Genomic DNA, 22,617 nt, shown 5'->3' with positions numbered 1-22,617 from the left:
GACGCGAAATATTGATCACAAAGATAACCATTCATGCTACTCATTACTCAGCGGCATATGGACCTGACTGAGATATACTATGGCTTTAAAAAGAAATCACAATTTGTTGGACACAAATGGTGTCTTCCAGTACCCAGGGAAATAAGCCGGCAGCTTCGTGGCAATCCATCTCACAATCGCAGCGTTTGTCTCCGCGGGCTTCTCCATTGCGACCCAGTGTCCCGCTTCGATGCTCACCTCGGTGAGATCGTCGCACATCTCCCGCATAGGCTCGCTTAGCCTGGAAATCGCAGTATCGCATACGCCGTCCCAGCGTGCTTCTATAAATAGCACCGGATAGCTGAGCCGACCCCCGTTCGGGGCCTTCTTGGTGTATACTCTGTTGGCTTCGTGGTTGCGGTAGTAGTCGTTGGGGCCCTCGAAACCGTTTTGTTCAAACTCAGCCACCATTCGGTCAAAGGCAGGTTTGTCATTCTTGAACAACGTCTTCTCAAAGGGGAAGTCCGGGGCAGCCGGGGCACCACCAAACCAGCCGCCCTTTTCCCGCATCGACGCAAAGGGTGCAGGCTTGCCATAGGCATCCGGCTTGCCCGGTTGGTAAAGCAGCTTGACGGTGTTGGTTACATTTGCCTCCAGCTGCTTGGCACTCTCTTCGGGCTGCTCTTGATGGAAAGCCTGATAGTCCCATTGAGCGAGGGGGTATTTATCCTCAGGATACAAGTCGCGGTTAGAGAGGGAGACGAGGCCCTCCAAACCGTGCTCGAGAACGTAGTAAGGCACGGTCATGCAACACACTCCAACGCACTTCTCCGGGTGCTGCGCGGCGAAGCCCCAGACGAGACCAGCGCCCCAGTCGTGGCCGATCCAGACGGCCTTGTTACGGCCGAGATGAGCAAGCAATGCGAGCATGTCCGAGACATGGTGCTCTAGAGCATAGGCACTGTACTCCTTAGGCACGCTAGAACGTCCATAGCCACGAGTGTCCGGTGCGATGACGCGGAATCCCAGAGACGCAAGTGTGAGAAGTTGAGGCTTCCATGTCTCCCCGTTGGCGGGCCATCCGTGGATGAAGATAACGAGAGGTCCCCCAGAAGGGCCAGCAGACCAGTAAAAGGTGGTCTTGTCTCCGCTATGGGAGAATGTGTTCTCCTTGAGGGTCGGTGAACTCATGGTCGGGCTTTATTTTTCCGTGTTTGATGTGAAGGAAAGCAAACTAGCCAGTCTTTCTGCTGGCAGTAAGTTGAGGACGGTGGTGTTTTGGGGCAGACGTCATGAATCAGTCTCCCGCTTTTATGTTGCAATGTCTTTGTCGGACATTACCCACCAGTGTTCTGAGTAATCGTTGTGCAGACCCCGCTTTTCGAATCACCGAACAACCCGAATCGTCTCATGATGTCCTCATACGCATACAAACAAAATACTTGGTATTAAAATTTCGTGCTACTTATGCAACGTGGAATTGAGGTGGGTGCTATGGGCGGTGTGTTATACCATTGATCACCAGCGTAGCCTGCGGGGTATCAGCCAATCAGACACAGATGGGGTCAAAAGTCCGACTAAAATGGGTTGGTTTCTACTAGTGTAGTTGTCAATGAGTACTCGATAGAGTAGAGTATAGCAATATTGAATCTGCTCTGTTGCATCTTCATTAAAGCTATTCCATATATGTGCAAAGATTCTATCTAGAACAATGCCCAAATTTTAATTAGGCAATTTTTAATAGCCATACTTATGAGACTCAGAAAGCTCTGCGTGGCAGAGAGATAGTACTTACCCACCTCTGTTAGTCTAACACCATGCATGTAGCCTTCTTGGACTTGCGTCATAGGCCACTCATGGACGCTCCACCTTCGATTCCCTCTCTTCTTATCATACGGGTTTAAGCATTTCTCTTGGTATTTGTAGGGATTCGGGCCACTGGTTTTCTACGTCCTCTGATTCGTTAAGTCGTGATTTATAATCACATTTTCTGAGCTGCATTCGTCCTCTTCTACACTAGTACGTAGCATAAGAACCCTTACTGCAGATGTGATACGAGTTGAAGCAACGTCGAGATCAGAATTCAAACAGAAAAGATCTAAGTGGGTCATTCCAATTTGATGATAATTTGTAAAAGAAACCTTGAATATTTTTGTTATTTCGAAATGGTCTTCTTTCTAGAGCATTACATGATTTTAGAAAGCAGTTCATTCAACTCCTTTGCGACAAAGTCAGGGTTATCCCTCTGCACAAAATGCCCAGCGTTGGGAGCCTGCAGCGGACCCTTTGACTTTCCAGCCTCCGTGATCTTGACAAGACCTTGATTATATGCGTGCCAGTAGGGGTTCACATATGTTTGGGTCAGAAGCCTAGGATGGCCCATTTTCTCAGATTCCTCCGCAAAAGTTTCAAAGTCGTGTCCGACAACTGTGACCCACGGTCCACGAAGCCCCGGTCCTTCGAGAACAGGAGAGTCGCTTGCGGGCAGAAGCACCGAGAGGTTCTTTCTACTCAAACCCTCTCGGCTACCGACACTGGGGTGAAATACTTTGCGGACGGATTCGCGACAGGATCTGAGTGCATCGCTCGTTATGCCGTCAGGCAGACTGTTGGTGTCGAAACCGTCTGCATCTGGATCTGGATAAATAGAGATAAAGTCGGAATTTGCAAGGACGCTATCTAGAAGTAGCAAGCCTGCGATAGTGCCGGGATACTCTTGGGCGTAAAGACGAGCAATTGCACAACCGATGGAGTTTGCGACGAGGATTAATGGTATGTTGTCTGTCTCCGAAAGTTCAAGCTCCGTCTTGGCGATGGTTGCAACTAACTGGCGTAAGTCTTTCACCGCACTGAGACAGTCATGACCATGGGAAGCATCAGATGCAGAAACATCTTCTGGATCACGATCAGTTGTAAGGCCTTGGCCGAAGCGGTCGTAGGTTAAAATGTGAGGCAAAACAGCTGCCTTGCGCAATTCCTTCAATCCCGAAATAGTTGGACCCCACCCCACCTGTGGCAAGCCGAGGCCGTTGACAAAGACTAGTAGATGCGGGTCCGGTGTTTGAGGGGCACGATCAAACCTATAGCATATCTGTGCTGTAGGCTTCGTTGGGATCCGACCAAATTGATAAGCGTCCATCTTTTCTTTTTGAAAATAAAGGCAAGTTTCGTTGGCGGCAGTGGGAAGTGATCTCGGAGGTATGAAGTAACGACTTGAGGAAAAGAGGAGTAAAAGTCTAGAAGACAATGAACGTACTGGAGGATGCTCGATTTATAACCAGACTTCGACAAATTACACATCTTCATTCAGTAGCCTGGTTATGTGCTTACGTGTGAATTTAGTTGCATCGGTTCTAAAGGATCATGATAACAGCTTGCATCTTGCTCGATCGGGTTACCGCTATATTTTGTATATATAAGCAAGGTCCGGAGAGCCCGAAAATGGGGTGATTGGCTTTATAGGGATGGTTCATCACCAAGGCACCCCCTCCGCAGGATACAATATCAAAAACTCCTCAAGGTATAATCCTTCTTTACGCATAGTGAACTTCAGTCCAGAAAAAAATCATCTGCGGAGATGTTTTTTCCATGTGCTTGTTTCCTTGTCTTCAGTTACCTTTGTAAATCTGTCATGAATGGGGTTCAAATTGTTTGAATTACCTAGGTACCCAACCCAAAGATAATCCAGGGCTCACAACACAACAAGGCGGCAAGTTTAGAGGGATGTGTTGATAAACAAACAAGGAAAAACTTCAAACATTAACACGCCACATCAAGTTATTATCCCAACGACATACCTAGTCAAACTATGAAGCTGCACGGTCTAAACTTCCTCTGTCTGGTTCTACTTTGTGACTTCGCCACACGCCTTTTCTCAAGGCCTCCAACACCACGCAAATACTAATCTGTGCCGAGGTACAAGCGGTGCTGTATAAACGTCAAGCAGAGGGTGATGCGACAAATAAAAATTTAGCCCATATGCAGAAATTGTGAGGCCACGTCTACCGAAACCAGCTATAGAAGTTCCTAACTCGTAGCTTAACTAGATCTGTCAGCGTCATCTTTGCACGCAAATGCCTTTCCCACTCCTCATGGATATCCAAGCCTTGTGGCCAATCAACCTTTAACGCTTTGCAACTTGCCAATATTGCATCTTCCACTGTCTTAAGTGACCGAGCTGCCTCTGCGCTATCACGATTCATCATGGAAACATCATTCGCAACGCTTTTGACCACCACTCTCACGATCTCCATAACCACATTTTCTAAGGGAGCCGTATAATCCACGCCAAGTCGTTCACATGGAATGACAACTCCCATCAGCCCGTAGATCTTGTCCACTCGCTTTTCACACTGTAGGAAACCACTCCCTATATCGCCACTCGGGCTATGAAAATTGAGAATAACCTCGTGAAGAGGACGTTTTGTCATCGCAACTGTGATGGCTCTATAAAACGAAACCACCCACTCGTTCGTGGTATCTAGACCCGTGAGGCGCGTCAAGTCATTCCATTTGAAAGTCCAGTTTCCACACATAAAAAGAAGAGACCTGGCGAGCGAAACTTCCTGCATAATCCACAGCCGAGTCCAATACGGTCTTTTCAACAGCTTTTCGGCGTTGAGTTTGGTTTCTGTCGTTCTCGAACCTAGAGAAGGGTTTCGTGCTTTGATGTACATCTCTGCATGCTTGCTGTCCTTGCCGGGTAAGCCCAACCATACAAGGACCTTTTCGGCCCTGTTGTAGATTTTGTCCATTATGCCGACTTGATGGCGCTTCTCTTCGTTGTCGTTCTGATCAATCGTCAACTGATCAATCCAGAACCATCTTTCTCTTAAGTGAGAGCTGTCATCTAATGGCCATTCATTCAATGTTTTCAAAAATTGCCAAAGATTATCGCGGATTGAAAATTCTCTTCCGTTCAGTGTGACGGTGTGTAGTGGCGATGGGGGGCCCCAAGTGTACGATAAAGCAGTGTATGGAGGGGTTTCTGACTCGTCTGTAAAATCGAAGACTCTCAGAGAAAGGTTAACACTGACGCAATCCTCGGTCGTCCGCGGCGACTGTAGCATGAGCAAACGTATTTGGCTTCCTGGATTGTCAAGCCTGGTGTGTTCGAATCGACCATTGTCGCCCATCTTAAAGCATGAATGATCCCTTGGCTACCGGTGCCAATACAGTAAATAGTAGAGGATGTGCCATATGCATCAATTATTGTAGTAATGTAGGTAGAACCAACGAGGTAACGCTCTGTTTTGAGGTGGTTTCGACGGTTTGCTCATCACAACCGAAGGCTGTGTCAGCTGCGCCACGGTCCGGCTGAAAGCAAATGCCATGTCTTACTTCCGGGTGTCCCTATTAGTCTCCCTTCAATAAAGCCCTCCTGCTGTCGCTCCTTCGCGTGTCACTTCCCTCACGCTATCACCGACGGCAGTCTCTCAGCCTCGACACCCGGTCATTAATCTAGGCCGACAAACTCGAATTTTCCTCGTGCCATCGAAACCAGCTGGTTCTGAGTCATCCGTCGCTGTACTACTAATACCCAATTCGCAAAAAATTAGCCCCCTGCCTTTCCTCGTCTGAAATTGGCCGTTGCCACTTAATAACCACCGGTCGCACTCGCACAGAGCAAAACCTCCATCAACTTGTCTGGAATCTCTCTATTTCTTCTTCTGTTTGTAAATTCATATCATGTTTACTTACATATTCTATTTGCGTGTCTAGCCGCTGGGCACTCATTGTCACTTTCTTCAAAGGAGCGCGTTCACTGATCAAGTATCTCTATATAGTATAGTAGAACATACAAATCCTAGAGTAATATAAAGGAAAAGTTAATTAAACAACAAATTTTGTACTCTGGAAAAGCTATCAGTGCTGGGTTGAGTGCAGGGAGCATATAAAGATACCAAGCTCACAGAAATTCCCCAATCGCTAGCTTTTCTATGAACCTCTCTTTGCAAATTCCGGAGGCCAGTGTATGTAGTCGACCTCCATATATCCATCTGCCACCTCGCACCCCTCCGGCGCCCTCCTCCACTCCTTAGGTATCGAGATATACGTCTCAACACTGCTAGCGTTGCAGGACATATCGTTATAAATAGAGTCGTGCTCTCTTCTGGCATTTCCAATTCCAGGGAGCCGCGCGGGCAGCTCCGTGTTGAAGGAGTGTACATATTGCGGCAAGTCTTGCACAAAAGCGCCCCACCACCATCTGTAGTGGGTTATGTCGAGTCCTAGTTCCTCCGCCTTACGCTGTAGAGTTTCTCGATAATGGGCGTTGTGGCTTCGCTTGGCCTCGTTGAGAAGCTTGTAGCTCGGCTCGACAGGATCACCACCGTCGTTACCGGCGATCAAACTATCAAATATGTATTGGTAGTTCGCGTAGATGGCAGCACGAGCAATATGGGGCCTCATGCGAGGAATCAATCGAGCTAGACCCTCGTTTGTTGAGGAAGCAGCAACAGCAGGATACCATATCAGTTGGGGGCAGGCTCCGTTCGGCGATAGGATGTAAGAGAGATCGTTGTTCATGATTCCTCGCGCCGATATAGCCATGCGAATACGGTGGTCTCCACCCCTGGGTAAAGGCTGGCTTTTCCACCATTGCGCAAAAAGAGTGTTATGATCTGCAGAACGTGTTAGAAGCCATGTAAAAGTCGTTCAAGCAAGGGTTAGCCATACAGATGCCGCGGACAATGCATGCAACCTCCTCCTCAAGGAGCTTGGGTCGCCGGAGTCGAGAGTATCTATCGATATCGCCGTTGTACGCTGCCATGAGAATAAGCAGGTTTTTGTAGCAAGTAGTCAGGTCGACCGGAAGTGGTTGGCAGAGAAGCTCTAATGCCTCGTCGTCTGCATTCGGGACTACTGGGGTTATATAACCTGGATAGCCACCATTCCCGTCGAGATCTATGTTCATATCCTCCGTAATGTTGAACATGGTCTGCATAAAGCCGCGTATAGGGCCCATGGTCCAATCATCTATCTCATCATCATCGGGCTCGGAATCTCCTTCTTCGTCATCCATACGGCCGATTGGAGGCTCAAATTTCTGAGTCTCCAGCAGGTACGGTCGGATCGCGGTATCACCATTTAGGAAGGCGGGCTTCGGGTTCGTGGTGTTGATGGTGCGATTGTAATCGTCAAAGATCTTGTATCGACAAGGAGCCTCCATGATCAGATTGAAGATGTCAAGGTTTCTGCTTTCTCGCGCTTCCTCAGCTATAGAAACTTCAGGCAATATTTGAGTAGCCAGTTCCTTATAGAGTTCCAAATAACCGGCAACAGCACAGGTCCTTGCGGCCTGATATGCCATGGCAGGATAGCGTTGAACAAGCTCCCTGAGGGTGTCTTCAGCGGGTAGGTCGGGATACCAGATGCAGTAGGGTATGTCTTCTGGTCGATCCGGATCAATGTCAGGGACCTGGTTACTCATGATGGTTCGCGCATTGAGGGCACGAGTAAAGAGCGGCAGCGACCCGCGGAGAACGGCAGCTGGGCCGAAGCAGAAGCCCGCATGGAACCTGATCCCTCGGACAACGCAGAGACGGGTGAGTTCTCGTCCTAGGGGATACGGCAGCCGCTCGCCATTGAAAGCCGCCAAGGCGTCAGCGTGGACGTATTTGCGAGCCCTGAGGCGTTTCTCCATGTCACCTTTATCAACTTGCTCTACTGTCCGGATTGGCAAGTCGGCCATTGTATGTGCAGAGCAATCTGAAGCCGATTTGATGTTGAGTCAGGTAGTGATATAAGGACCGAGGGAGATGAGGGGGAAAGAGGCACAGAGAGGGACGTCAGATGTTTGTTGGAGGTGAGTCTCGTTGATGGACTGAAAACTGGACAGGGGTAGGGAATTCGGCCGGATGTACTCTAGTCCTTCTCTTCTGGCTGTGCCGCCCTAAATTAAGGTAGGTATGTGAAGAAGATACAGTCATTTTATCAACTTTTCAGGCACTCCACGGTAACTAGCATCAGCTCAATCCACACAGTTATATACAGTCTTTACCCCTTAAGACGACGGATCAAGACCAGAGATAGACATCGAGCCGGCCAGTTCCTCTGCATTTATGGCCCGAAATGTCACTTTGCAGCTCCCTTTCGGGACGGCCACATACATATCCTACAGGTCTTTTGGCGCCGCAGAAACAATTGCGAGCGAATCGTACACCGAATCTCGGGAACCCCTTTTCGATGCAGAATTTCGCGCAATTCTCAACCGTCATGCCGTGGCCGGTCAGAGTCACTCACTTCTTGGCAGAAACAATGTTGACAAATCCCATTTTTTTAAAAAGAGCAATCTGTAGGACTTGAGAGGAGAGCCAGAAAATTCACCGCCACTAAGGGCTCTCCCACCCGTGCTGAGTCTTGTGGGTCATTCCTCGTACATGAACTTCATCGGCGGCCGTCTAACCGCCTGCTGTACAGGCCCAACTTGTTGGATCCATCGCATTTATTACCGGCGCACAGCATGCTGCATTCCGTTTTGGTGACCGATACGTTGCCAGTGCCCAGGCTATTGCCGCACCAGCACTCCTGGCCGAACTCCACGGCGAAGTTATTTTTTTCCCATGTGAGAGACAGCATTGAGCGCATTGCGCCACCGTTAGCGATGCGCTTCCAGACGCGCCATCCAGATGCTTAGAAGTTAACACCCTCGGTGAAATACCCGTGATCACTGTAAAGCAACGAAATTGTGGCGCTGTTATGGTAGAAGTTGAGTCGGCCCGAGCCTCCGTCTACGACCTTGACGCTACCCACGGTGAGGCTGTCGGCGCACCAGCACTCACCGCCACACTGCACCCCGAACAGTTTACGGCCCTTCTCAACCATCCAGGACACGTCTTAGAACTCAACTCTTGTGACTATACAGTTTTAGCCATCCAGGACTTGATGGGATAGGTGCTGGTTTACACTTCGCCCACCCAGATCATACAATTATTCGTCTTAACAACCAGGGCACTATAAATAGCGAAAGGAGCGATTGAAATCTGTTGTAACAGCTGGAATCCCGGTTTGAAGTAATCCCGTGGCTGCCGAGTTGCCGGTTGCCGGCTGCCTACGTGCCAGGAAGTATGAAGTGATTTAGACATCTTCCACAACCACTTCATTTAGCACTCCTAACAGAACTTCTGCTAAACACAAACAGGTACGACACAGGAATCGCAAGATTTTACCCTTTTTTAGCATGTTTCACTCCACGGGCACCCTTATGATTTTGGCAGTATCTATATAATTCTAGTTCATCGGTATTTGATCAATCTTGAAGTTCTAGCGTTGCTGAGTCAACATGCAATCACACCTACCGCAACGGGCACCGCCTTAACTATAGCCTTAAACCAAATAAAGGGCGAATCAGGTGTTGCAACCCCCTGCTTATAGTTTTCACGGTGCACCTCTTGCAAACTTAGGCTAGTGTTAAAGGCGTGCTTGAGTCATTCGGTAATTGTTCCACGGGCAATCCGTTAGCAGGGCTAGCAGCGGCGAAGGATACCTTGCGCTTCCATCCTTCAATTAACTTTCCTCATTTATTTCCGCGGCTAAATGCAAAGCGTTTTGGTGAATCTCACACGAGAAGTGCCAGCAGTATTGAATGGAACGTGCATGAGAATTTGTATTACTATTGAACACTAGAAGTGATTCGATTTGCAAATTCAGAGTTCAGCGCTTCAGTGGACGGCACCAAAATCTTCTGGGGCTCCCTAGACGATTTGAGGAAACCAAACAAGAAGTGTTCAGCGGAGAATTAGAATTTGACCAAGGGGATGCGGGGCCGCTTGAAGTGAGTGTCACCATTTGAAGGGAATTTGGTGAGCTTAACTATGTGAGCAGGTTTCAACCCACACCACCAGTGCTTTAAGCGTACATGGAAGCGAAATTAGGGAGTGCATGTCGTACCTCATAGCAATGTATGCGAGCTTAATTGTAGAGGCCCTCGCCAGAACTATCGGCGTCCGATCTTCTCTAAATGATTTTCAGGCTAGCATCAATGATAAACTAACCGATTAAGCAAATCATTTCGGTTCACGTGGTTGAAGACTATCGTCTTGAAAATCCCGGCGAGGCGGGGTCAACCTATGTAGGTGCGAAACATCAGCTGGATTTGTGACAATGACATGACCCAGTAAAAGTCGACAGGGAGAAAGGGGATAGAAAACAGATCTGATCGTCGTATCCTGCACATCAGATGCTGAATACAATGAAACTTGGGATTAGTCTCTCGGCACGTCCATCCGATCTAGAGAGCCAAGACCGAAACTGTACCTGTCTCAAGCACTTCCCTGCTGGAACGAGGGGCTTAACATATTCAGACGGATATATCAAGCTTATTGTAGAGCCAGATGATGCTGCTAGTCCATCTCACAGCTTGCCGTCCGATGTATTAAAGGGGTTTCAACACCCTTTGTTCTTGGAAGTTCTCTGCGACATTCATTAATTGCGTCTCGTCTTGGCAGGTCTAACACGTTGCAACTTTAATTCCGTTTATAATTCCATTCATTACAAGCTTCGTCGATTTCAAGATTCAAAATGTTAATCAACACGGTTGCCTCGGTCTTTCTTCTCTTTGCCGGCTTTTCTACGGCCTTCCCTCATCCTTCTGTTCCCCAGATGAACGAAAATGTCCTGGAGACTCGCGCGTCGAAGGACGTCAATCCGAATGCTGTTACGGGTACAACTTGCACAGATCGAAAGGCGTAAGTCATGTCATTCTCCAATTTCTTTTTAAAAGATTAATGCTAACCCTTTCCTAAAGTAAGATAGACAATCATGATATGAACGTTGCTACCTTGGGTATCTGTGGTGGCATACAGGGGGCCATCCAGAAATGCGGTGGCGCGCCAAAAAGCACTGTGGGCCAATCCGGAACGGCGAAGTTTACCTTGAACCCAACCGCCGCTGGTGCGACGATCAATGTATCCAAAGGCCGTTGGGAAGGCTGTATTCGTGCTGCGCGAGCTGTTTGCCCGGCTGGCAGCTTCAAATCCGTCTGCAAGGGTGGTGCAAGCACTGGGGATGTCGCTTTCACTCTCACCAATCCTTAGAGCGTCAACGAAATTTGATAATTTTTACTGCGGGAACGCGAAATTCTTACATCAAGTCGATAGTATGCAATTGATTCACCACCGATCACAATTTTACCATCATTCCCGCGCTCCTATCTTGATGTTTATTTTTTCCCATGTTCTTTTCACAAAGAAAGGATGAAAAAATCCGCGTATTGACGGGGTGTTCACTCCGTAGCGTCGGCCAACTGATCCCAAATACGAGTTGGCTGGTGTAGGGGTGCAGATCCGTAACTTGAGCTGACACAACCTCCTGACCCACCGCTAGTGCCCCTGGCCTCGCCCCTTAACATGTGTTGTGTCTGTACTCAGACTACCTTAGCGACAATCGATTAGCTATGCTGTGTTGGAGGTGGTATGTTGAACAAATAGCGGGATGAATAAGGTGCCTGGACTGGGCCCTATGAAGCTCGATTTGTATCCTGCATCATGGCCTGAATGCCTCAGCGACTCTAGTCGAGTTAGGAACCACTTTTCAGGTCGGGGATAGGTGTTACAACTACCTATAGTGGATGCCAGCGACACTTCAGATTTGGAAGGACCACAGTGCACTTTAGTGTATCCCATTTGGACGTCGTGGTTGATGGAAATCCAGACCATGTATCGAAATACTCTTTTATTGTGACTACAATCCTCGGTGAGCAGAATCGAATCGGAGTATTGTACTATGAAAACTAAGAGATGGTTGCATCTACGCTCATAGAGACATGACTGTCTTGAAAGTGGGGCTCAGCTAACTGATACTGCCAGTGTAAATCTCAATTTTTGATCCTTTGTTGTGTTTTGCAATGCGTTGAGGCAATACATGCCTTCTAAGCTTAATGCTTGATCTGTTAAAAACTGGAACTTACATTGACAATAATGTGGCTGTATTCCGCTCAGAAATACAGTTGTTCTTAAATCTAAACTGACATTTCTCAGCTAAGGTACTCCATCCTCTCTTAATCACATATCGTAGTTGAACTAGGTTTTTATGTCAGTTGAGTTGACACGGCTCTGACACTGGAACCTAGCTATATCCATGGAGCAGCAGAGTTACCTCCGACTCGTGAGAGCTTAACTAAGTCTTGATCTGCAATACCATGATGCCGGTGGCTCAAGCTCAGTGTATCAACATCATCATGCGGCAACCCTCAAATACGCTGCACCAAATGCTTGATCGTTGAGCTGGTGCGACTGCGACTTCCTCAGTTCTGCTCCTGAGGAATGATTTTCTACTCACAAATGTGAGGCCAACCTGCCTTGTGAAGGCTTTGGGGTAATGTGAAACGGATAACAAGGAGATATAGTTGCGACCAGATACATCGCGGCTATCGACATGATATAGACGACATGAAACAGACGCGACGAAACGTGAGAAGAACAGACCAGTACACAAGCACTTAGTATTGAGCAACATAGCGTCTTGACCATCCTCTTCCACGTAACAGCTAAGCCACACCGGAAAGCTATTCCATCGACTGCCATAACGCAACAGGTACATACTGATCCATCTTGAAGCCCATAATTCTCCAAAAACTAACTGCAAAATGCCCGTCATTCGACCAAAATCGCAGCATCAGAGTATGATTGGCCGGTACCGCACATGTTGCCATGTACCTGTTGCCTTATGGCAGTCGATGAGATGCTCACAGCTTGCTTTAGTTGTTCTTATCCAGAGCTCTCGGCCTGAGAACCATCTGTGCATCAAACAACTCTTAACTTGCTTTGGCATCTTCAAAAGCGACGGTTGCTGTTTTAGAGGCACTGGCCCAGTATATAAAGTTCTGCACCAGTGAACGCAAAACCGCGAGACAGTGATCTTGTGTTCCAGAATGCAAGGCCTGCATTTTAGAGCTTAGATAGTCTGGTTTCTTAATTCTTGAATAGACGAGAAACAATCTAGCCGGTTGTTTTTTTTTTGATTTTTTTTTGCTATAACCTTGAAAGGGTTACAATGCGGGGGCAGTCGGTTTTGGCTATGTTAGCTTAGCGTGCATGTTCACGTCTACCAGCTTGAGGATCTGATTGCTTGGGGCCTAGCCGCCAGTTTTGGTCTTTGCTTCACATTTGCGCATTACTGACCAAAAGATGCTCTTTCTCCGCGGCTTCGCAGGCCTTTGGAGAGCGTAGTGGTGGCCGTGTAACTGCATGAGAAGAACTTGACTTTGCGCTGCTGACTGAAATAAGAACCAGCAGAAAAGTGTACCCAGAATCTATGCGCATGCTGGGATCGCAGTGTGCAGCAGAATACCCTCCTGGACATGGATAAATAGATATTTTTCTCAGCAGCCCAACCCCCCGAATTGCGACCTTCGATATTCGTTCAATTAATAAGGATGTGTAAGTCCATGGAAGATGTCATTTCAAAGGGAGCATTCAAGACAATGATACCGTGGGGAAAAGAGTCAAAACAATGGGAGCAGACAATAAGGCGTTTTTGTCAGTTGACCCTTTAAGATGAGAATAATTTGAGGAGAAAGTTGCCTTAATATGTTTGGAAAGGTAATTTTTTGATAGAGGAATGAGATTGGTGACCATTAATTAGTGGGTCTTGCCCCAGAGTTCGTATCTCCTCAATATATCTGAGAACTCCGCAGGCGAAAAAAGTCCGACTCGGAAGTAATAAGTCGATTGTGCATAAAGCTATTACCAAAGTGTACTTCACCTTATGTGACAGATACAGACAAAAGGAAGTATTGCCGCTTAACCCCTTCACTTGTTGCTAATACCGGCTTTGCATCGCGAAGCCTGACGAGGTTGGGGTGCTGTCGTCTGATCAAGTTAGCTCAGTTTCGTCTGAACTTCGACCACATGTGTTTATTACCCGACGGCACAATTACGATGTGACCAGGTCGATTAAAGTGGCACTTAACGGAGCCACAGCTTCCATGCAAAGGGGCCTGCAGCTTATTCGTCGTATCTAGTACGGTTTTGGATATACGTTCATTGCCTGTTCGGTAGCTGAACCACGGACTCGGTGCCGTCCTTATATAAGTTTCCTCTAGTTATTTATCATTCAAGGTTATCTTTTTAGCTTCTTTTCTCTATCCCTCGTTTTCACGATACCGTCATTCGCTTTCTTTCTCGTATCGATCCAAATCCAAAACCGCCACCATGAAAGGAATCAATGCAGCCATCGGTGGCGTCCTCGCCGCGATCATCGGTCAAGTCCAAGCGAACTCTGACATCGTCTCGCTTTTCACCAATGGCGGTGCCTACATCCAGGAGGCAAGCGCAACACTTGTTCTCCCCAAGCTCCCCAGCTCCGTGTCTGGAGATGTGGCCATCTGGAGCGCCATTATGATGGAGAACCAGGCGTCCTTCCTCCAGGGCGTTACATCGAACTCGCCTAGTGGGTATGAAACAACCAGCTCCCGTGACCATACGATGGCGAGTAACTAATGGCCTTTTCAGATCCTACTGCGGTGACGGTGGAAAGAATTGGTGCAACTTTGCGTATACCTTGGTTGGTGCGTATTACTATTTTCCGACATCCCTCGACCATACTCCTGAACGATGCTAATATGTTTCCGTAACTATGCAGGCAGCACACCCACTGTTGGCAAGCCCGTGACCGCCTCTGCTGGATCCACGGTGAGAACACACTGTAAGAGCATAATACTCCTTGCATGTGTAATACCATGACTGATGAATGGGGCAGACAAGTTGAACTCTTCGACTCAACTGTGGGATCAAAATGTCTACGTTGACGGAAAGCTCGTTTCTTCCGTGTCTACCAGTGAGTTCCCAGCAACAAAAACAACTAGGGACGCAAGTGGACTTCCAGACCTAACAAATTATGTGTAGGCAAGGGACAACGAGGCGAGATCTTCTACATCTCCATTGAGTGCGCCTCCGGCAACTGCGCCGCCACCCCAGCCCACAGTACGTTTTTTGTTTCCAGATGATGTGATGGGACGGAGATTAACAAATTAACAGGCTGGAAGGACGTTTCCATTGTCCTCAACAAGGCTGACCAAAGCTTCGGACACTCCGGAGGATGGGAACATGGTGCTACCGGCGGCGCAATGTCGTCCCCGGATGGTGGAAAGACCTGGAAATTCGCCACCCTTAGCATTCCTGCCCAGAAGGCTCAGTAGGGGATGTTGCGGATTTAAAAGTTTCTGTCTCGCGTAGGAGGAAACATTGCAAATATTTCAAGGTTATGTTCCAAAGCACCCTTCATTTTTGGGGGAGGGCTGTTGTACATACTTCACACGGGTGCATCCGGCCTGTTTACCAAAGTTATCGGCACGGAGCCATCCGTTGTGGTACTTCTCAAACATACTTTTCAACCTTCTGTTCTATGCTTTTCTAAAAATGGAGAACGGCCCCCATTGCAGTTGGTGTTGATACCTATTGAGCTTTCGCTGCAGCCGCAGCATTACTCGCACCGTTGCACGCCAACCTGTTTTGCGATTATATCAATAATTAACGCGCTTCAAAGGCTGTTCCAACAGAAATGCTCAAAAATCGTATTTGTTTAGTAATCAAGAAATCTGCTTCCTCGGGCAGTCTATCTTTCAGATATGGAGGAGGAGAGACTTGTCTTTGATCGGACGTCTTTGTCATTGCCAGACTAAGTAAAATCCGATCGACCCCTTTTCAGAAAACTGGGGGACAGGTTTCGGCCACGGGATGTAGCATGCTTTCAGGGCATGTACTTGTTACATGTTCCATTTCTTTTACGGCCACATTATGCGAGAAATCGCGTGGCTGCACGGACAAATTACTCCACCTCGAGTTTTGGGTTTAAAATGACAGGGATGATTTTCCTCTTACTTATTTTCAGACGAAGTCAGGGGGGGTATCCAGCACTCAACGTCAGGGCCTTGATAATAATTAAATGCATGGCTAAAGAAGCAATACCATTCGATAGAATTGAAACAACTCAGAAGCCACCAGCGTAGTCGACTATTAAAGCTTCGGGGATGAACACAGCAAAACTCTTGACTGAGTCTGTCATTGCCCACCTCCTCATGCGAATACACTCAAAGAAAGATGGCATGCAGACGTGTCGATGAGGCTGAATTGATAGTGTGTTAGTTCTAATAAGTTTTGAAACACTTTAATTTCATCAAATCTGATCAAGATGTGCTTCCTAAATATGATGGATTGCGTTCAGGTGTCAGCGCTTTGGCATGGTCAGACGACACATATAGTGATATCTCAGCATGCTGCAGGTAAAAGGCCATCTTTAATGACTTGGGCCTCACATTATTTCCTTTACATGTGCTATTAACATTCCGTAGATGAGTCTGTGTCTGATGTTCGCCAGGTTGCGATCAAAGCAACGACTTCTTGGTTCAAAAGTCAAAGCAAGCTCAACACAACCTCCTCACTTGTCTTGAATAAAACAAATCTGTTTCTGGAAACATCTACATTTAGGCAGTTGACCGTAGGGCTATCCGACTCAATTCTTCAATACCGACGTAGAGGGCAAGAGCAACCAAGCCAGGTCAGAAAAAATGGTTGGCTCCCTGCAGTTTCGCGGTTCAGACTCTCACTTTTCAAAACGCGGCTTACGCTTTCTCCTCCTTTCACTTTTCTTCCGACTAATCGCGCCTTTTCTCAATTTACCTGCTCCCAGACCTGGCACATCATCAATTATGCACAATCAATCAATAATCTCCCTTCCTTGCCAAATCATACCACACGTCGCATCACGCGTCGCAGTTGCTATTACAACGATCAACATTCGTCCACTGGGTAAGCAGTACCAAATTTCCACCTACCATCAAATCCTGGCCTTGCTTTTTCATCTACAAGATGCTCCAGTCTTGCTCGCATTTCGCTCCTTCATCTCAATTTACTGACTCACTCTTGACCAAGATAGTTTAGCACCTCGGATGAATTTCCATCAATACTTCAATTGAACTGCTCCCTCAGGTCATCATTAGAGTCCCTCTTAACCACACACCATGTCACCCTCCGCCAAAGAGCAAGAGCGCTTCGACGATAAAGATGAAAAGATCGGCCGCCCAAGATCTCAACAGGCCTTTATAGATTATGCGTCACGCGTCATAGAGAAAGACATCAAAAACGAGGTGTGGCACCCTTGGCTACGGACGCATATTATGAGATCGCTCGAGACGGCCGTTACAGTTTCCAGCCTCCGTGTACCCTCTCACATCTCCTACAAGAACCTCACCAAGTTTGCCCGCGGTGAGAAACAGCCCATAACAGAAGCCGAAATGTGGGCAACGCTCTTTCGAACGCAAAACCTGATACCTTCCATTTGGGAAGATACTGTTAACAGCGGCAGCATATGGGCCTTTTCCGACGTTATTCGAGCTGTGCGAAATGAGGAGTCGTCTGGCGCAATAAAAGAACTTTATGAGAAAACTCGGAAGTTGAAGTACATTACATATTTTGTCCCTGCTTCCGATCGCGTTCCCCAAGGCATCTCAAGCATGTCGAGCTGTGATTCTACAGGCAACGGCAACAAGATACACTCTCGGTCTGACATGGTCGAAATCGAGAATACAAATGCAACTTCTGACAGCAACAAGATGGAAGTCACTGCCTCCTCCTCCAGCGGCAATTTCACCACACAGAACAAACGGCCGCATGATGAAGTCGTGGATGACTCCGACTCGGATGATTTCGAAATCATCAAATGTCTCCCAAGCAAGAAGCCCAAGCTCGAGTGCAATTTTGACTACACAGACGGTGCAGAAAGGGAGATTCTCCCCAGCAGCGCGACGGTAGCTGGAGATGAGGCAGCGCCTATGGATATGAATATCGAGGTGTTCAAAACAAACACCAAGCAAAGCGACGACGATACCACCAAGGACATCATCCTGATGGATACTTGGATGGTCGAAGCCATGAGATCCAAAAGCGAGGCTACCAAGCCTCAGGGGGCCGGTGCCACAACGCCCAAGCCCACAGCTCGTGAGAAAGTTCGGCAACGCAACGCGTTTTTCAAGACGCTGGCAGCTGCGCCTGAGGAACACAAAGAGATGATCTTCCGTACCGTTGTCCTGGATGCACTTCAGGACCTCGGGGTTGACCCGAATGTTTACATCAGCAGACAGATGGAAAGTTTCGAGGCTGCCATCATCGCCAACAGTGGCTCAGGCCAGGATGATTAGGAAGTTGCGCATACTCTCTCCACGCAGGACGGTATTTTTCTTGGTTGGGCGGAGGAAGAAAACCTTTTTTTGGTTCTACAAAATCCCTCAGTTAGACCAACTATAGATGGCTGGTTTGGTACATGCTGCAGACTCTGGGGAGGACATAGGGTGTTTGGAAATTTGTTGTTGGTATCGAGCCATGTGAGCAAACAACGCTGGTTTCGGAGGAGGACAGTACATTCTGCTTGGTCGAGAAACAGAGAACAGGATGAGCGCGCAATAGACCATAGATACCGTAAATAGCGTGCTTACTGGTCATTTGGCATCTTCAGGATTGCGGTCCAATCAGAAAATCACGTCTACTATCACCTTCCAGTCTCATGATACCAAACAGCGGTGTTTTATGATGCAAGTGCTAATGCAAGCACACACTTCGCCGGCCTAGATTCATTTTGACAAGGAATGTTTGACACGGATCATTGCCTTTCAACTTTATCGTGCGGGGAATTGCTAAACACGTGCTGAACAGTCCTGATTTAAGGGAACAAACGCTTTTCTGCATTCTGTTCCACCCTGTTTCAATCAAAAAGAAAATGGCTCTCGGGTGCCTGGTTACTCTAGAATATTAAGTCTTCTGCTTCGAGCGAGTCAGAAGAGAGAGATGGGGAACACGGCAATTGGTGATAGTGGCCCCATGTTCACTGGCCTTATTGGAGCGCAAGACGTTGTGCCAAGGAACTTGGGGCTTCGAGTTCGCATCCAATCACAAATATGCCTTCTGGGATCCATTTTCTGCCGCTTCACTCGCAGTCCTTCAGGTAGTTTAAATGGGTTAAGAAGGAGTTTACTAGTAGATCACAGCAGTCCCACCACACGCATCTCGGCTTCCACTCAGAACGAAGTGATCTTCTGCCAAATGCCAAATCCAGCAGGTCTTTGATGCCCCCAGGGATCTCGGACGTCGCTGTGCCGGCCATTCTTGGCAAAAGACTGTGATGGATGGAAAAAAAGATGCCCCTAAAACCCCATGATCTACCAAAGGAGTGTCCCGAAATGAAAGTGCATGCGGCAGTCATCCCAACCAATATGTCCCACAATTATGTTGTTACCAAGTCGGCCAAACAACCCGTACCAATAACCTTAGCCGATAAGGTTAACACAAAGGCTAATATAGTGCAAACAGCAAGTCGGAGAGCTGTTCCTAGAACGGAAGCCCGGCTTGGGTTGATGCGGGGGAGCGTAGCATGTTAATATAACCCCCTTTGCCGGGCCACGACAAGGCACGGGCCTGGTCAAGATGCGCTCTGGACATGGCCCAGCGTTGCATCAAGTACGAGTCCGAAGCAACCGAGGCGCCACGGACAAATTAATCCGACCCTTTTATCTCGTCAACTAAACCCCCCCCCCAGAGGCAACGCTCACTCTGTCTTAGCTTAGCCGCACGTTTCGGCTGGGCGTCGTCGGACGATTTGTCGGCCATGAGAAAACGCGTCAAACGGTAGTGCCAGAAGCGGAAAGCATCCATGGGCTGCCCTGTCAGGAGGTCAAAATTGGGATGGGATGTGATGCCGGGTTAAAGCAGGGTTTCCTGATCTGCCGAAGACGTACAAAAAGCTCCGGCATGTCTTCTTCGTCGTCCGAACTATTTGACCTTTCATGCTCAGAGCAAACACCTGTCATCCAAACACAGCACCTCAAGTTGTATCTCTGCCTTGTTATTCCTCATCTTCAGCGGGTACGGAAAAGCACGTTTGCGACGTTGAAACTCTCTCATTATTCCCCAAAAGACTTTCGACCATATACACAACAACATGAAGCTGTCCATCATTACCGTTGTCGCGGCCTACGCTGCCGCCACCCAGGGCGCCATCACCTGGACTCTCCAAAAGGCTACGAACCCTACTGCCGACCAAAGGGATGCCTACACCAAGATCGAAGCCGCCATGCGCCTGGCCGTTGCCCGCCACTCCCGCCTCGGCTCGGCGACGAAGAACCTCCGCGTCTACTACGCTCCCGGCGTTCCTACCGCAGAGGCCAGCTACAACGGCGACGTCCGCTTCGGTTCCAACCGGTCGTACATGAACGAGCGCACTGCCCTGCACGAGATCTCTCACACCCTCGGCGTCGGCCAGACCGCTGCCTTTGACCGCAAGTGTGCTGCCGGAGACTGGGCTACGGCCTTGCCTCTCCTGCGATCTTGGGACGGTAGCAGTGCCAAGATCAACTGCGGCGGCTCCCACTTTTGGCCGTACGGCTTGAACTACGACAACGAGTGGAGCGAGACGAATGCCAACAGACATGTGCAGATTGTGAATGCAATGATCAAGGATGGCATGTAGATGGGTGGAGGGCTGTGACACCCCCCAATTTCTTGTAAATAATTACGTTGATGAATATAACGCCACTTCAATGTCATTAACCTTGTTTTGAACTCGGCGATAGTGCTCTCCGAGTGACATTATCGGCTTGATGATGTACTTGAACGTTAAGATGGACTGGTGTCTGTTGGGAACAAGACAGTTACTTGCTCAGTAGGTAAGGCAATCTAAGTTTGAAACGTACAGGAGCATGAAATTGCAATCATTAAAAAGCAATAAACTAACTTTGGTAGTCTACAAAATTGCTCTAGTGTAGAGTCTGCAGAATTACTCTAGTGTACTCACCTACCTAGCTTGGTTAGCAATGGGCTGCATTTGAGATAAATTTTGTATGAAACTTAACTGTAGACTTCAGAAGGCCAATACCACCAACACAGGATATTAGTTCATCAACAGCGGGAATGTCGCAGGCACCTAAGATTATAGACAAAGACGGCTTTAGCAACATCCCCCAGTGACGCTGAGCTTACAGGTGACGACAACCCCTAAAGAAACAAACATGTGGGGGGCCGACGTTGTTGGCCTGGTTATTCCCGGTCGGCAGTGCTCACAGCAAAATCATCCTCACAGGCATCACCCAAAATTCTCCGAAGGTCCCCTACCTGCGAACTTTATTACCCACAACAGTTACGAAGAAGGCCGAAGTATCCGCAGCCTTCGTGGTCCAGGCTGTCATTGACGGTGGAAGTCACCCGCAAATAACATTTTGTCGCCTGTAGGAAGGAATTCAAGAGGCTCTTCTACCGCATCTTTCTCCCATTTGTTGCTGGTACTGAAATCCACTGCAAATGGGACGGAGCTCGTACTCGCTTAATGCCCTCACAGTGACTTGTCTTGATCGGGTCTGGATTTCAGTGTCTGACTGAGTCTTTTGAGTTGTGCCAAAATTAGAAACATCTTCAACATCCAATGGTGCTCCGGAACGTGTAACTAAGAAATCGTCAGTTTCTCATAATTGCTATTTTCCGATTTACGACTGCCTCAGATGAGTCCGGGTCAGCTGCCAAACCTCATTGCCTAACATTTTTGTTGTGGCGCAGCAGGATTACCTCATCATAGGGGTTCAAAAATCAGGCAGACATTGGCATTTTCCCCTCACAAAGACAATGCGATTTCGTCACACCAACCCTTGATGATTTAAGGACTTTTGTAACTCTTGGTGTTTCGTTGCAATATCCAAATCTTCACTTATCAAAAATTGCACAATGAACTCTGTCCGAAGCCTCCACCTTGACGCGAGCTCTCCATCGGCGCCTCGCCTTCCACCGGAGATAATTGATGCCATCATTGACGAAATCGACAACCTTGTTGATCTCATGTCAATGGCACGCCTTTGCCGATTATATACCGATTACGCCCTAAAGATATGTTATCAACGATACTTCAAGTCTCGCGGCCTTCCTTGGATTTCTCGATTGCTATGGCCAGCCCTCCACTATGATGACCCTCTTAAGGATGAGCCCAGTGCCGAGGCCGAGGCGCGAGCTCTTCTAATGCTTAAAAGAGGGACGCCTTTTTGCAAACCAGATGAAATGTGGTATTTCCAACCTCCAAACGCTTCCGACATTAGCTATCTCTATTTCAACTGGAACGGAGCCATCAGTACTGGATACTGCTACGGGAGATATCCGATCCTCCACTTCGCAGCATATGCGGGGCTCGACAGCATCGTGGAGCATCTGGTGAGCAATGGCGCAGATGTCAATGCCACCCCCTATCAGTACACGAGTGAGGAGGACGTCTTTCTGTCGCATCTCACGCCTCTGTTCATGGCCGCTTACGGCGGTTCGCTCAAGTCGGCTCGACTCCTGTTGGACTGCGGCGCTCGTATCGAAAAGAGTTGGGTTGCCGCCCTCCAAAGCGGAAGCGCAGCTCTGGTGCAGCTGATGATTGAAAGAGATCCGAGTATCCTTCAGGAATCGATAACTATCGGACGCAAAACCATGAATCCCTTCAGCGCCGTCCTTGACTTGAGCAAATGTGACCCCTTGCCTGTTATTGAAACTTTGGTGGCCAACGGCGCGGACACGACGTATATGAATGCCTTCAATCGAAATGTGAGGGATACTCCCCGCTCAAGATCACTCGTTACTACTTGCCATAAGGCTAATTTGCTAATTTCTTTGTAAACAGATTCATGAA

General features: G+C 48.1%; 9 protein-coding genes across 9 annotated transcripts; 5 read left to right on the top strand and 4 right to left on the bottom strand.

Annotated features, from left to right (window-relative positions):
* Positions 1-96: 96 nt before the first annotated feature.
* Positions 97-1,170, bottom strand: CTRU02_215355 (epoxide hydrolase; the record flags this gene model as incomplete). Its single annotated transcript, XM_036731546.1, has 1 exon — positions 97-1,170. One exon carries the CDS (start codon positions 1,168-1,170, stop codon positions 97-99), a length of 1,074 nt encoding a protein of 357 aa, XP_036576754.1.
* Positions 1,171-2,164: 994 nt separating this feature from the next.
* On the bottom strand, positions 2,165-3,118 carry CTRU02_215354 (uncharacterized protein; the record flags this gene model as incomplete). The annotated part of the gene is made up of 1 exon (XM_036731545.1): positions 2,165-3,118. One exon carries the CDS (start codon positions 3,116-3,118, stop codon positions 2,165-2,167), a length of 954 nt encoding a protein of 317 aa, XP_036576753.1.
* Positions 3,119-3,980: 862 nt separating this feature from the next.
* On the bottom strand, positions 3,981-5,114 carry CTRU02_215353 (uncharacterized protein; the record flags this gene model as incomplete). The annotated part of the gene is made up of 1 exon (XM_036731544.1): positions 3,981-5,114. The coding sequence occupies one exon, from the start codon at positions 5,112-5,114 to the stop codon at positions 3,981-3,983; it is 1,134 nt and encodes a 377-aa protein (XP_036576752.1).
* Positions 5,115-5,916: 802 nt separating this feature from the next.
* Positions 5,917-7,672, bottom strand: CTRU02_215352 (uncharacterized protein; the record flags this gene model as incomplete). The annotated part of the gene is made up of 2 exons (XM_036731543.1): positions 5,917-6,602; positions 6,658-7,672. 2 exons carry the CDS (start codon positions 7,670-7,672, stop codon positions 5,917-5,919), a joined length of 1,701 nt encoding a protein of 566 aa, XP_036576751.1.
* Positions 7,673-10,500: 2,828 nt separating this feature from the next.
* CTRU02_215351 (uncharacterized protein) lies at positions 10,501-11,015 on the top strand (the record flags this gene model as incomplete). The annotated part of the gene is made up of 2 exons (XM_036731542.1): positions 10,501-10,667; positions 10,727-11,015. The coding sequence occupies 2 exons, from the start codon at positions 10,501-10,503 to the stop codon at positions 11,013-11,015; spliced, it is 456 nt and encodes a 151-aa protein (XP_036576750.1).
* A 3,117-nt stretch (positions 11,016-14,132) lies between these two features.
* CTRU02_215350 (uncharacterized protein) lies at positions 14,133-15,118 on the top strand (the record flags this gene model as incomplete). The annotated part of the gene is made up of 6 exons (XM_036731541.1): positions 14,133-14,374; positions 14,433-14,488; positions 14,563-14,625; positions 14,680-14,757; positions 14,826-14,903; positions 14,958-15,118. The coding sequence occupies 6 exons, from the start codon at positions 14,133-14,135 to the stop codon at positions 15,116-15,118; spliced, it is 678 nt and encodes a 225-aa protein (XP_036576749.1).
* Positions 15,119-16,939: 1,821 nt separating this feature from the next.
* CTRU02_215349 (uncharacterized protein) lies at positions 16,940-18,115 on the top strand (the record flags this gene model as incomplete). Its single annotated transcript, XM_036731540.1, has 1 exon — positions 16,940-18,115. The coding sequence occupies one exon, from the start codon at positions 16,940-16,942 to the stop codon at positions 18,113-18,115; it is 1,176 nt and encodes a 391-aa protein (XP_036576748.1).
* A 1,793-nt stretch (positions 18,116-19,908) lies between these two features.
* CTRU02_215348 (putative ricin b lectin) lies at positions 19,909-20,436 on the top strand (the record flags this gene model as incomplete). Its single annotated transcript, XM_036731539.1, has 1 exon — positions 19,909-20,436. One exon carries the CDS (start codon positions 19,909-19,911, stop codon positions 20,434-20,436), a length of 528 nt encoding a protein of 175 aa, XP_036576747.1.
* A 1,244-nt stretch (positions 20,437-21,680) lies between these two features.
* CTRU02_215346 (uncharacterized protein) lies at positions 21,681-22,604 on the top strand (the record flags this gene model as incomplete). Its single annotated transcript, XM_036731538.2, has 1 exon — positions 21,681-22,604. The coding sequence occupies one exon, from the start codon at positions 21,681-21,683 to the stop codon at positions 22,602-22,604; it is 924 nt and encodes a 307-aa protein (XP_036576746.2).
* Positions 22,605-22,617: the final 13 nt, after the last annotated feature.

Source organism: Colletotrichum truncatum (assembly GCF_014235925.2).
Source record: "Colletotrichum truncatum strain CMES1059 chromosome Unknown Contig_0015, whole genome shotgun sequence".
Taxonomy (NCBI): Eukaryota; Fungi; Ascomycota; class Sordariomycetes; order Glomerellales; family Glomerellaceae; genus Colletotrichum; species Colletotrichum truncatum.
This window is presented reverse-complemented; position numbering and strand designations above follow the sequence as displayed.